At 44.5% G+C, this 13885-nt stretch overlaps 1 protein-coding gene and 1 long non-coding RNA gene across 2 annotated transcripts; one reads left to right on the top strand and one right to left on the bottom strand.

Moving 5' to 3' along the window:
* Positions 1–7681: 7681 nt before the first annotated feature.
* On the top strand, positions 7682–8904 carry LOC120643507. Its single transcript, XR_005663022.1, has 2 exons — positions 7682–8764; positions 8870–8904. It is a non-coding gene; the product is annotated as an uncharacterized LOC120643507 (long non-coding RNA).
* Positions 8905–9716: 812 nt separating this feature from the next.
* On the bottom strand, positions 9717–11624 carry LOC120643506 (mitochondrial acidic protein mam33-like). Its single transcript, XM_039919890.1, has 3 exons — positions 11380–11624; positions 10982–11301; positions 9717–10218 (listed from the first exon to the last, which is right to left on the bottom strand). The coding sequence occupies exons 1-3, from the start codon at positions 11608–11610 to the stop codon at positions 10053–10055; spliced, it is 717 nt and encodes a 238-aa protein (XP_039775824.1). The 5' UTR covers positions 11611–11624; the 3' UTR covers positions 9717–10052.
* Positions 11625–13885: the final 2261 nt, after the last annotated feature.

Genomic DNA, 13885 nt, shown 5'->3' on the forward strand with positions numbered 1-13885 from the left:
GAGGACGAGCAGTGACGCCGGCGAGGACGAGCAGCCGCCCAGACCGAGCAGAGCAAGCCTAGCCTCCTCTATGTCTTCGCGTGTGGGCAGAAGGGCATATTGGTCATTTCGTGCTGTGGGCCCACGCGTCTAACAGTGGAATCTAACAGAAGCAAGCAGAGTGTCAAATAGTCAATAAAATTTTCAGTTGGAAACCTATAGACAAGTTCTAAATTTTCGGTGTCAAATTAGCCAATCTCATCCTTTCTAGTGTCAAATAGGCAATTTTCTCAGCGGAAAAAGGCTGAGGCCGTGACTCGTGAGGTGGAGCGAAACCCGATCCGAAACTGAACTGCCCAGAGAGGCCCATCGCGAGGCCCACAGTCAGGATATGCAGCGGACCCACGACAGCCCAGAAGAGCACGTCTTTGTTTTTGTTTTGTTTTTTTCCTAATAATGCCTGTCACTTGGAGCCTACCTGGAAACATTCTCCATCTAGATCAGACGGGTGGGTAAGCGTCTCCGGCCTCCACAGGCTCGCCGTCATCGACGGTCATCCGCCGGCGGCGACCGAACAGGGAGGTCACTGTCAACAGATATTTTTTTTCGGAAAGCACCCTAATCGCAATTCACTATTTTACATAAAATCCCTTCAATCGGATTATCAATCGGACATCGACGCCTCGGCTCGTGCTTTGCTCTACTATCATCACTGCTATCCTTTGGAACATTTGAAAAAAAAAATGAAATGCTCTAGTCTTCAGTCTGGAGTATGTTCCCCCCGCCTTGTGCTACACTGCACGCCGCGACTACAGCCGACTTCCATCTTATCCCACCGTGCACGTGCAGGTGCAGGTGCAGGTGCAGCACCGGATCGGACAAAGCTTCCCTGTTCTTGTGGAGTTCTTGTGTTGATGGATCCTTCTTGTAATCACCTCCTTCGCTCCCCGTATGATCAACCTATCATATTATTAATAAAATCATTTAGGTCAGCTCCGTGCCTGCCGTAGAACCCCTAAAAAAATAATCGCGATCCGAAATTTTGAATAAGACCTCCTATGTCCTATCTGCTATCCATTGTTTTTCAGATCAACCCTCTCCCATCTCCTCTGTCGATGGCTCCACTCCGGTGACGGCGACGTAGCCTGCGAAGAGATGGACTGGACGGCTAGGCAGGGCAGATGATGAAGAGATCCTCCATTTTCTCCTACCTTTCGTCGTCGTGCTGCTCCATTCCTTGCCTGCAGAGTCATGCTCTGCTTCCAGTGGCGGCGACGGCGGCTCGGGAAAGCTACAGCCTCGACGGCAAGATATTCCTGTGGCACGCACTGCAGAGCGAGTTCTTCGGTAACTAGAAGGTAGGCGAGGTCCATCCTCCAGATCGCCAATGCATTTGGTGCGCACTGAAGAACGGGGAACCTCTGTCCAACTGGTGTCATGGAAGAACAGGTGGGTCTTCAGTAGCTTTTCACCATGCGGATCGACTTGTTGATTGTCTGCATAACCATGGTTGTCTCTGAACCAAAGGCCGATGTGCCATTCAAGTGCCAAATCACGTGGCATTTCCAACGCACATTTTTGGTTACGGCATAGATCTAACACAAAAATCAAAATGGTGATGAGTCGCGAATGAAGGAATGAGTGGAAAATTGCTCAATGCCAATATCAGCAGCACCACGGCTTGGTCAACAAAAGGAACAGATAATAAGAGCACTCTATTCCCATTGATAACCAGATCAAGAATCTATACTTTTGTCAGTATCCAGGACTGGGATACCCCCTCTTGTTGTGTCTGGACAAGAGTCTCGTAGTTATCTTTAACTACGCCCTGACGGCCGAGCAGCCGGACTCCTGTGGTCCGGAGCCCTGCTCTCCCGGCAAACGGCCTCGGACCCGCTCCCCGCTTGAGGAGGGTCCGGTGACGCCACATGTCCCGGAGGAGATAGTCCTCAGCCAAAATAGCTGGGGGGCCCGGACCTCCCAGGGAGTTCCGGACCCCCGCCGGGTCCCGGACCCCATATACTATCAGGACCCCTCAGCAGGGAGGAACCGACACCCCGCCTGGGGCAGGTCCGGAGCCGCCGCGTGTCAGTGGATGCGGCCACGCGCGCGGGGCCGCGTGGCTTCCCCTGGAAGACTCGTCTACCAGCCGCATTCAATACGGTAGGCAGAGTAGAGCCCGAGGCGGTTTTTTGCTCGGTTGCACTGTTGGTCGCGTATTACCAAGGCGCACAATGCAGTCGCTGGCGCCGCCCACGCCGCGTATGTCAGTCTACAATGCCAGTTGGACACGACGGCTCGATTTCGCCCATTATGACGCCTGCACAGTAGCCTCGACAGACTACGCCGCAAGCTACACTACCGCCTCGCCGATGGGACATGAGCAGACCCCCCTCGGTCAGAGAGTCTACAAGACAATGAAGAGTATACGGCAAGAGATTCTCTATCACTATACCACCATTAGTATCTATCTAGTATAATATACATCATTATTGGGCCCACCTGTCGGGGTCCAACACATGTGTACGCGTCCTCCTTGCTCTATAAAAGGGGGACGCCCGCTAGAGAAAGACGCCCGCTAGAGAAGGACTCAAGCCCGGGGGCAGATGATAGACTCATTCATACTAAGAGTAATACATCACACAGTGGATGTAGGGTATTACGCTCCGGCAGCCCGAACCACTCTAAACCCGAGTGTTCTTGCCCCCAAGCTAGATCGGCCTAATCGCTTAGCGCTTTCCCGAGTACTCCCCCTCGGGGATTAGGCGGGTGCATTCCGCCACCCAGTTGTGGGTACCCACAAAAGCCCACGACAACTTTCATTCAAGATAATAGAGCACAATCACAAATTCACAATATATTTTGGTAAGGAACGAAGCCTGAGTATTTGATCGACATTATTCCGTATCACCACATATCCACAAAACTCTCATCACCGACTCACAAATCTCATCTTTACAAGAAATACCATAAGAAGCAGCACCTGACTCGACAAAGAAGATTGAGACCAGATTACAGAACATGGAGCGCTGACACGAAGACAGGAAAGCATGGCAGCTTAGCTCCAGGAGACCAGGACTCCAGCAGAAGTCGATTTCAGGTCCAAACAAACGCTGCAACGGCGAGCACCGCGGCGGCGACGCCCATCAAGTAGCCCGCACTATCAGCAAAAGGGCCCGTCCCCGCTGTTGCTGTACTGGGCGTGCGTGGCCCCAAAATGAGAGAAGACGCAGGCGAGGAGCAGCAGGATAGCAGCAACCAGTACTCAGCTCAGAGCTCAGATACACGGCCGGCTTTATAAAACCGCCGGCAACGGGAGTGCCAGGCAGCATCGAAGTCGCCAGTCAGATTGGACATCGCTCAATTGCGACGGTAGCAACAAGCAGCTTGGAGCCTTGGATATCCCCATGGATTGATGCCTTGTTTCCAAGGTTCCGAACGATAGCTCGGTCTGACTGTTTCAGTCGAGTTGCCTTGCCAGTTGCCACATTTGGAGCCTCTGGACAATCAGGTTGCAGCATATTCGCCTGAAAATTCGACGAAAATGGACAGTAGATGGAGTGGTGCTCGCTAAAGCCCGGCAGCTTGTTCATTGACAACGTCAGTTCCAGTTGAAAGTTTCCTCTTTCTTGGTTGGTCCGGCAATCAACTGGTAGATGATAATGGACCATTTATTCTTAACTCTCAAATGAATGCCACAGCCGCAAAGTCTGATGCAAACTAAACATGAGCTACTGTGTCAAATTTCGAAAAGACCCCACTGGTATGAGACTTATCCACAATCAATTAGATGTGCCCCCTCCACTTTTATCCGGGCTTGGGACCAGCATTGGCAGTGTTAGGCACCCCCTACCCAACACCCTAGTACCTACCCACAAGCATAAACAAGAAAATTTAACAGGAAAGAACAGATCCAATCCCCAGCGCACCACAATCACATCAAAATTCATCACGGTCAGTAACCAGTACAAATCACATGTAGGAGGAGCTATACAAACTTCTAGTATTAAAAATGCAACCATCACAACTAAACCCACCTAATCATACAGTAGTAACAACAAACAGCAGAAGTAATGCAACCATCAGGTGAAAATATGCAACGGCAGGGAAGACAAACTTGTAATGAGCATATTTACATGTGTCTCAGTTAGCTAGCACGCAAATGGTGTCAATCAATGCCCAACAGATTCTCGGAGTAGCTCAGCTCAGTAAACTCATAGGGCAATTCAGCACAAGGACATTACAATTTTATTAACAAAAGACGCAACCACATTGCATCAATCAACACTTGCAGAAATGTGTCATTTTAATAGCTGACCTCATACCACTTCGATTGCTATAATAATAAAAGAAAAATGGAATCAAACTAACTTAGAAATATCCTTACGTCAGATTTTGCACAAACACAAAAAAATGCTACCAGTCATCAATTCCTAGATAAGTTGAAGGTTTTCAACACCGACTTAATAATTATTGCACCCGAAGGCAATTTTACAGCTAAGCAGATCACCATTTCACAGGGGAAATTCAGAAAAGATGATCAAAGTGAATGAGGCAATGAGCACCAAACAACAAGACAGTACCTAATGCAACTCATTTTCACAGGGGAAAGACCTTGTCTACTGAAGGACACAAGAAGGAACAAAGTTAGGGGTCAACTCACAATAATGTAGTATTTGAATTGCATATATGTACCACAAATGGGTGGGAAAACATTAAAATCTGTCGAAAACTATCAAGTTCAGAAAGAACAAAATTAAAGGGAGGAGGTCATTAAATTGCAGGACCTATGAGGCTGTGCTCACGAATGAACTAAATAGAACAAGTTATTATCTTATCTTAAATTGACAAATTAGCTAGTTTGTGAGAACTGACACGTTTTCTTAATCTTGATTCCCCTTTTTGAGACAACTGGTTCAGAAATCTTATTGAATAAAAGTAGCATGAAACCATAACATCATCATGACCGTGAACTCATAGAATAATCTCAAATATTTCCCATTAACAATATTTAGCAAAACACATTACACATGCACAAATCCATGTTTGTCTTAGAAATAGATGACCATCATGGAAGATTTAATTTAAAATTTAAGGACTACCAAACAACATTGTATAGGCAACTGAATATCAACAGCAAAGGACCAAATGTCAGAGGAAGTTAAACTTGCACACACTTGTGCATCTGAATATCAACATCGTGAAGACCCAACAGTAAAGCATGAATCCGAGAATAATAGAAGACTCAGCTGCTATGGTTAAAACGGTTTGAAGTCTTCTACTTTTGTAGCTATACAAAAGCGATATGAAACAATGGAACAGAGACTCGATAAGGATCACGTTTTTAATATAGACACAAAAACAACCAACATTACAGTAATAAATGATTCAAGCATAAGAAGAGAATCACAGTGACCTGTTACCAACCACAAATGATACACAAGGAAAGAGATCACAGACAGTACTACAAATTATAGTACCAGTTCTAACAAGTACAGAACAAGCGATACTAGTGCCATGAGATAGCATATAACAAAGGATGACCAATTAAAGCCTTAATATGGACCTTAACTTTGAAGAACAAGTTCTCACTAGTTCAGAGTAAACAACATATACACTTCTTATCTATCACAAAATTGAAGGATAGTAATGATACACTATCAGGTAACAGAAACAACTTGTGTTAGCAGCATTCCTGTGGGATGGCTATCTAAAGATGAAATGATCAATTAGTGATGAGAATTGCTGAATGCGAACAGTTAGTCTAGTTTTCCTATGAAACTTAGGCCAACAATTTGCAAACAAAAATAGGGAAACTGTCGACTCAAAATCATTAGCATGAAACCACAACTTCAAACAGTGAACTCCATGATTAATATCGTGTGTACCTCACTATTCGCCTAAACTTTGTATAAAACCTTCGAGCATAAAATTTGTCAAAGAAAGCTGAAGAGGATCTGAATCACTTAATACTAACCTAAGGATCATGGTTCATTACAGAAACAAAGCAAAACAGTACAACAAAGAAACATTGAAGTACGACATGCCAAAAAACAGTGGTATGACTACCTGCTACAAGAAAAGAGAACACAAGCTTCAACTGCATATAACAGTACTAAATATGATATATAACTCTAAAAAGAAAAAAGATCAGTGGGTGTTCTACAGAGTAGCATACAACACCAATTTGGTTAGAAACTTAGTATGTATGTAATACAATAGAATGTAAACACTCCTTGATATCGTATCTCAGAAGTTAAGGGCCAACAATAATAATAGAAGAAAAAGAAACAACTTAGCATGGAAAGGAAAAATAGGTAAGTTAGTAATAGACAATTAAGATAAAAATTAGTGCACAACTCCAGTTAGATATCTAAGGATGTGCGTAGCTTCAAATCAAATTAACTAAATTGATGGAGCATCTAAAAAAAATGAAGCGATCGCCCATTTGAACTAAAAAGGCAATTCAGGTTCATAAGTTCATATGACCCCAGGACTGACAAACTAAAACAGCCTAAAATAATGGTTTTCACAAACTTGCAAGCAGTTTTGATGGAGAGCGAACAACACTACCAAAGATTTCAAACTAGCAAACTACACGCTCTTCCAGATATGTCCAAAGAAAGCATGGGACTTGACTAACCACTACTTGCCACATATATTAGCACCATTGCTACAGAATGAGTTATAATAGTCTAATATCTAATTGATCTTCCAGAGACGCCCAAAGCAATACAAGCGTTGAACTACTATAACCTAAAGTAACATAACCTAAAGTAACATATACTAGCATAAGCAAATCATTCAGAGAATCCTCCAAAAGTAATGAAGGGAACAGGAGCAAGATGATTAGGAAACTTTATTAAATGAAACTGGTTTTGCAACCTGGGAAATGAACATAAACTTTTTTCTGAGACTCATAACAACAAAAATAAGCAATGACTCTTATGAGCAGACTTCATTGATTGCTGTATTCAAGTAGGAAAAGATTTAAGTTTAGATTAGCTTAGGGCTATGAGAAACAAAAGAAGAAAATAGAGGCTAAAAGATTTCGCGACTAAATCAAAACAAAATGATGGATCAATCTGAAAAGAACTGCTCACACTGTTAGGTTATCATCAATAGTCATTAGAACAGGAAAAGAACTAAAAAATTTATACATTTATTTAGCAGACCTAGATGCTCACACAAATTAACCCCAAAATATAAATAGAAATATATATTAACATAATGGGCACAAACAGTTATATTTTTGTTCATTATTAAATGATGTAAAGCAATTAAATAAACCCAGTAGAAAATAAAGTAACTACTATGGCCACAATATGCGTATTCAGACTGATAGCCAGCACAAGCAAAACAGTGAAAAATATATACAATAACATAAGAATGCTTTATTGCAATGAATAGATGTATGTTTACTTAAAAATTAAGCAGCTATTTCTACTTCTACTTCTACTATACTGAAAGAGATTTGATTTCTTAACTGTCCACAACTTGAGGTAACATAAGGTATGATTCATTGCAACACATATTGCATTGGAATAATTTAGAAGTCGATAACAATAATAATTCTACAAATAGACATCAATAAGGACCTGAATATGAATGGCAATTAATGATTATTTTTTCAACCATATCTAAATTTTATATTATCTCCACTCTACAGTGCTAGGCAAGGCGATGTTGCTCCACGTATCTGCCTTTTGATTTTTGAAGCAGAGTTCAGGACTACAGGTTATAATTCCATTGCTCAGAAAGTTACAAAAAACTATCATTATAAGAAGAAGAATGCCAATAATACATATTGGTTACAACAGACCCTTCTATAATAAACAAACACAAAGAAGGTGCTTAGTATAATACACATACAACATGAGTTTACAACAAGGAAACTGACACTGAAATGGGCACATGGTCCAATAAATGAAGGGACTTAAGAAGCTGAAACCACTAACATTCGCAAAAGCCAAAATTCAAATCCATGTGATCGAAGATTATATCACCAGAGGACTAGCCACTAGGAGCTTCAGACCAAAGCAATACACTAATCTGAGAAGACCTTGAGGTACCACCACCACAGATAAACACACAGCAGTAGCACACCAGTAAGGAAGAACTGTACTCGGGAGAATCTTCAAGCAGATGGTTTCACATGAAACTAGCACTAAACCACACTGCACAATGGCAATCAAAACCCACATTCTCAACTTCCTTGAAATCGTGCCTTTCAAACAAGCTGACTAAGTGATAATTAAAGACCAACAACACCGTAGAACCCTCTCCATGAGCATGTCAGTAGTACTGAATCAAAATCTTGTCCTTACTGCCACATAAAGCATCACTAAGTCAACCATGAAACATACAGTGCATGGATCCGCTTATATACCTCGCAACCACCATCAAATAATCCAACCGATACTGCATGCGGAACTTAACAGCAAATTGACACCACATAGAGGTAAATTCCGAACTCCTAAGCAACCATATCTTATCTTCACTACTAAACTTCTGATGAAACTGACAACCATGAGGGGGAACATGCCAGATGCAAAAACTGCAGAATCTTGAGGACTCCACTTATTCCAGTAACAGTCATCAGATCACAAAAATTAGGCGTATGAACAAATTATCCTGATCCGACCAATAACCATGTAGACCAGAGGCAGATGGAGAACAAACACTTCAAATTATCCTGTTTAGGTTAAGCCCAAACATCCCGGGTTACTCAATTAAACTGATCTGACCTTGGACAGAAATCGAAACAAGAATTGCAGAACCCTAGGTATCAACAAATCGTAATTAGTCGTAGGTCAAAACAAAAATATTTCCCCAAACAGAGGGATCCGTGGAGGAAAACGCAACAGAGCAGGGAAATCAACAAACCTAGACCTCGAATCGAACGGATCCATTAACCCCAAAATATAATCAAGCGATCTATCCGGCTAGCCCACGCACCTGATCAACCAAATCGAAGAAACAACCGTGAGATCGGAAACAACTACGCCTTACCCATCACGACGACACGAGGAGGGGAAATCCTCCGTCGGTTCTCCGGTTCTCCGACGGAGTTGGTTCTGCATTTGCGGAGCCGTGTACGGAAACGAAAGACGCGAGGACCGTCGTCGACCAAAATCGGCGGTCTGCTGGCAACTGGGCCCGGGGGGCTGTAACCACCGCCTCAATCTAGTGGGCCCATTCTTATCCCATCACAGCTTAAACAAAGGCCCAGTTTGGTTCTCTCTAGGGCAACTTGCGCTACGAGGAAATCTTGTATGCATGGAGTACTAAACAAAGTTTATTTAAAAAAAAATTCACGGATAGATACAACTTTTTGTGACGAATCTAATGACGGTAATTAATCCATGATTGGCTACAGTAATGCTACAGTAATCGTGCGGCCAAAGGCCTCATTAGATTCGTGTAGCGCAAGGTTCTCAAGGTGATTTTGTAATTAGATTTCATTAATACTCGTAATTAATAGTCAAAGTAGTACTATTTATTAGCACAAACCAAACCAAACAGCACTGGCGTGCTGTCTGCTGAAGAATCACGATCGCTTGGTCGCAATCCGTTTGACGTACTGTCTGCTGAAGAATCACGCTTACAGATTGTGGTGGTGCTCCTACTTACCCCCAGAAAAGAAGCTGAATCATTGCATTACATCGATTCTTTTTGAGAATTCTTTCTGTCAGACTCTACCAAAACGTCCCCGTCGAACTAACGAAGTCACAATCTTCATGCAATTCAACGATTCACTTCATAAACGAATATGACAAGTACACCTTGGAAAAGGATGTCTCCTCATGGACATGTACATAATAAGAACCTGTTGGCTATGTACAAGTTCCACAGGAATTTATGGGGCAAATTTAAAATGAGAGAATTGAATTCTCTCGGGATATGGATGTCGGGATTCCACATATTCTCAACAGGGTTTAGGGTGGAGCTCGGACCTGATCATCGACATGAATGGGCAGGAACGTCGCCCGTTCCCGCCTCAGCACAACAAAAATGTGAACTCTTGACTCAGCAAGAAACGATAGTTTATAAATGTTCAAATGAGGATATGGTCAATGATTTTTTGCAAATGCCATTTCTAAAGTCTTCAGCCAATTCACATACTGGGAGTGCTCCTTCTGAAGCAAGTGATGGAGAATTGAGCCTGCCAGCTTGGAGTTGACGCCCCTTGCCGCTAGAAATTCTCGCAATGCAGCTTTTAGCCCAGGATCCAAATCTCTGAACACAGAAAGGAAAACACTGTCATGGAGTGCTAGTGATTTTGAACAAACCAAACCTCTTAAGCTGAAGAGGCTTCTTGATGTTCACAAAAATAGATAATGCCCTCTGGTGGATCGACATGATAATAGAACACTTTGTTTTTTTTTTTACAAAGAATCACATAAATGAAGTAATGCTGCAATCAATTATCATAAAACTGACCATGAATTAGTGGCACAAAGAATAAGGGAGATATCTCCACAAATTCATATTATGATTTATTTAAAAAGCATAAATTATTTGCAACGTCAACTTATATTTCAGCTTGCATAAGACAAGGTTCTGCTAAGTCGCGTTCTGCAAACTACATTCATGTTAACCAAATGGTGTTACAAGCTTAATTTCATGTTCCCATACAAAGACACTAAATGAAGCCTTAGCTGGAAATCACAAGCACAAACAGGAATTTCAGGAATAAATGAATAATGGACCATACAAAATTTACAAATTTGGCATGTGTTCAGTTAGTCTTGCCGACACAGCCTTACTGGCATAGGTTCAATTTTGTGAGAAGTTGTAACATGAGTTTCAGTGACACTCGTAAACCAAAAGGATAGTTCGAATCAATATCGTCCTACAGCTCCACCTGAATGTGCCAAAGAAATACTCGTTTTGTACAGAGTTTTCTATGCAGAATCCCAATTTACTAGTTCAGTTCACTCATTCCATATAGAACAGTATCCAAAGCATAACCGTGAAAGTGAAACGGAATAAACAATACCTGAACTCCGGCCCTTCATACTTGCCTTCCGCAGCATCACCAGGAATTGGGTGGTACCGAACAGCGTCAATAGCATAGTCAGCGTCGCCGCCGTCCTCCCCAACCCAGAACGTACGGCAGTCGAAGTGCAGCACCGGAGCCGCGCCAGGCTTACTGACGAACACCTTCATGAGCGCGGCCCTGGGCAGCGGCGCTTGGTCCGCGAACTGCAGCGGCGCGAGCAGCGCCGACACGAGGACCTCGTCGGAATCGCCCCGGCGGCGCAGGAGCACGTCCTGCGCGCGCGGGGCATCCCTTACGGTGACGAAGTCAGGGTCGTCCTGCGGATGGGGGGAGGAGAGAGAGAGAGTTGGGGTTAGTGGGCCGCCGAGCAAGCGGAGGATCAGGTGGTGTGTTACCTGGGAATGGAAGGGAGGGGGATCGGACGGGGCGGAGGAGGCGAGCTCGTGTGAGAGCTCGGCGCGGAGGGCGGCCAGGACGCCGCCGTCGCTAGCGCCACGGCGGAGAGCGGCGGAGGTTCTCAGCCGCCGCAGGAACATCGCTGCCGGGGGGCTGCGATGCGGTTGCACGGTGACAGCATTTGCGAAGAAGGAACCACCCCGGCCCAGCGAGATTATTGATCGGCCCATGGGCTTTTCCGTTCGAACTAATAAACATCCGGAGAACATCGAATACTCTAACTTCTATCCGCCGTGGGAAGAGAAGCATGAGAGCGCTCCGTTGCTCCCGGAGCGACACGTGTCTCCGGAGAGAGTAGCGTGACACGAGCCGTCCGATCCGTCGCATGGAGTTGATCCACGTCGTTCTTTGGTCATTTTGCAAATAGACCCTCCAAATTTTTTTTTATTCAAACCCGCCGTCCATATATTTTTATAAAAAAAACCCGCAAAGCCACCCCCGCTCAAGCCTCCCCAACCCCAGCGCCCCCTCCCCCGACCTCCCGCGCCCCCTCCCTTAACCCTAACTCTAGTGTTCCCCGCCGCCACCCCGCAGCCCTCCGCCCCCGCCGCCGCCCCGCAAGCCCTCAGCCCCTCGCCCTCCTCCCCTGCCGCCGGTCGCCTCCCTTGGCCGCCGAACCCTCCCGGGTTCCTCACCCCTCGACCCCGCCGCCACCGCTCCGACCCCGCCGTCCAGTCCACCCCGCCACCGGCGGGGGATCCAACCGGCGGCGTGACGGTGGCGAATCTGGTCGGCTCCGCCCTCCGGCGCCGTCGTCCGTCGCGATCCCCGCCCCCTCCCCACCCCCGCTTCACCCGGTCACCGTGGGCCTCCACCATGGCGGATCTCGGCGTACAAGCGCGAGGGATCCGACCGGTGGTGGATCTGGCCGGCGACGTTGAGGAGGAGGCGCGCGGCCGACGAATCCGGCCGCCATTGGCGGCGTCCGGCGGACCTGTGCTGGAATTTTTTTTCTTCGCCTTTTTTTGATCCCCGGAGGCGGTGGTTCTTGCGGCGGCGGCGAGGCGGAGCCACGAGGGTAGTGGCCTGGTGGCGGAGGTGCTGGGTGGTGGGTTTGGGCGGCGGACGACTCCGCACTCGATGGGAGCAGCACCATGGGGGCCGAGCTGTGCGGTGGAAAAGGAGATGATTCCAATAGGGATTGAACTGGTCAGTTTTTTTTTTCTTTTCATTTTTTTGTGCTATCTTTCTTTCAATTCGGTGAGCTCACGCAGCGGAGCACGTGTATTGTCCTAGTATGCTACTCCTACTCGTAACCAAGATGCTCTCTGGGTCTGGTTATGGTTAGACCGTCCACAGTGGAAGGAGGAAATGAAGGAGCAAATATACTGTTTTGCACTGTAGATGCACTGTAGACAGAGAGGGCGTGGGAAACGAAGAGGGAGCAAATTTACTCTTGCTCCCTCCGCTGTGGTCAGCCTTAGGCCAGCAAGCATCTTCCAGTTCCTGCGATTTTCTCCGTGTGCCACTTGTGGCCAAGTGCTTTTACGATGTACTACTGTAGTACTGTACTGCACTGGAAGTGGCACTGTTTTTGTGCAATAGGCATCATCAATCAATTCTAGAATAGAGTGCTACATAGCCGAATTTTTCTAATAATCCAGTGTGGCAATTGTAATAGGTATCATCTATTATCTTATTATTTGGCCAACAAACAGAGCCTCCACATTCGCTCTCGAGACCTAAAAATTCCCATGTTAATCGGAGAAAAATAGAAAAATAAAAATTACCCAATACTGCCATTACGATAAAAATTAGCATAAAATACCCCTGTGCCTAATTAAATATCACCCACCAATGCCATTACGAAAAATTAAATATAAAATATCATTTAGCTATGTACAGTTACAAATATATACTATTAATAAAAACTAAAGCTAACAACAATCAATCAAAATAAAATGAAAATAAGAATAATTATCTACATAATATTATTAAAGCTTAACAAATCAAATTGTTATTATAGGTAGATCATAGTTGAATTGTTTTAATCAACAATAAGACATAATTTACGATAATGAACAGGATGATATATGGTAAAAAAATAGTATAACCTTTAAGTAAGGATATAACAACATGTAAATTTTTGAATTTTCAATACTAGCCGCAAAAATGCGCGGGTTATATGCCTAATTATTTTAAGACTTTAAGTATGGACGTTCAAAATTAGTCATTGATTTGTCTAGACCATTGCTTTAATAGATTCGAGGGGTGTTTGGATGGGGTGACTAAAATTAGTCACTTCTCTTTTAGTCACCTATTTCTTAAACATGGTTGACTAAAAGTGACTAAAATTTCTCTAGTCCATTAGTCATGGAAAGCTTGCTAAAAGTGACTAAAGTGCTCTCTGTCCTTCTTGGACCACGTGTCTGGCTCTATTTCTCTCCTTTCTCCCTCTCTTCTTCTTGATGAGTCCCTTTTTACTCACTCTATCTAAAAGGGTGA

Source organism: Panicum virgatum, chromosome 8K (assembly GCF_016808335.1).
Source record: "Panicum virgatum strain AP13 chromosome 8K, P.virgatum_v5, whole genome shotgun sequence".
Classification (NCBI taxonomy): Eukaryota; Viridiplantae; Streptophyta; class Magnoliopsida; order Poales; family Poaceae; genus Panicum; species Panicum virgatum.

What these genes read in the sequence shown, in the direction of transcription:
- LOC120643506 (XM_039919890.1), bottom strand. Translation starts at nt 11,610, where the DNA reads ATGGGCCGATCAATAATCTCGCTGGGCCGGGGTGGTTCCTTCTTCGCA. An exon ending in CCCCTCCCTTCCATTCCCAG is followed by an intron (nt 11,302 to 11,379) that starts GTAACACACCAC and finishes CCCCATCCGCAG; the next exon opens with GACGACCCTGACTTCGTCAC. An exon ending in TATGAAGGGCCGGAGTTCAG is followed by an intron (nt 10,219 to 10,981) that starts GTATTGTTTATT and finishes TTCTGTGTTCAG; the next exon opens with AGATTTGGATCCTGGGCTAA.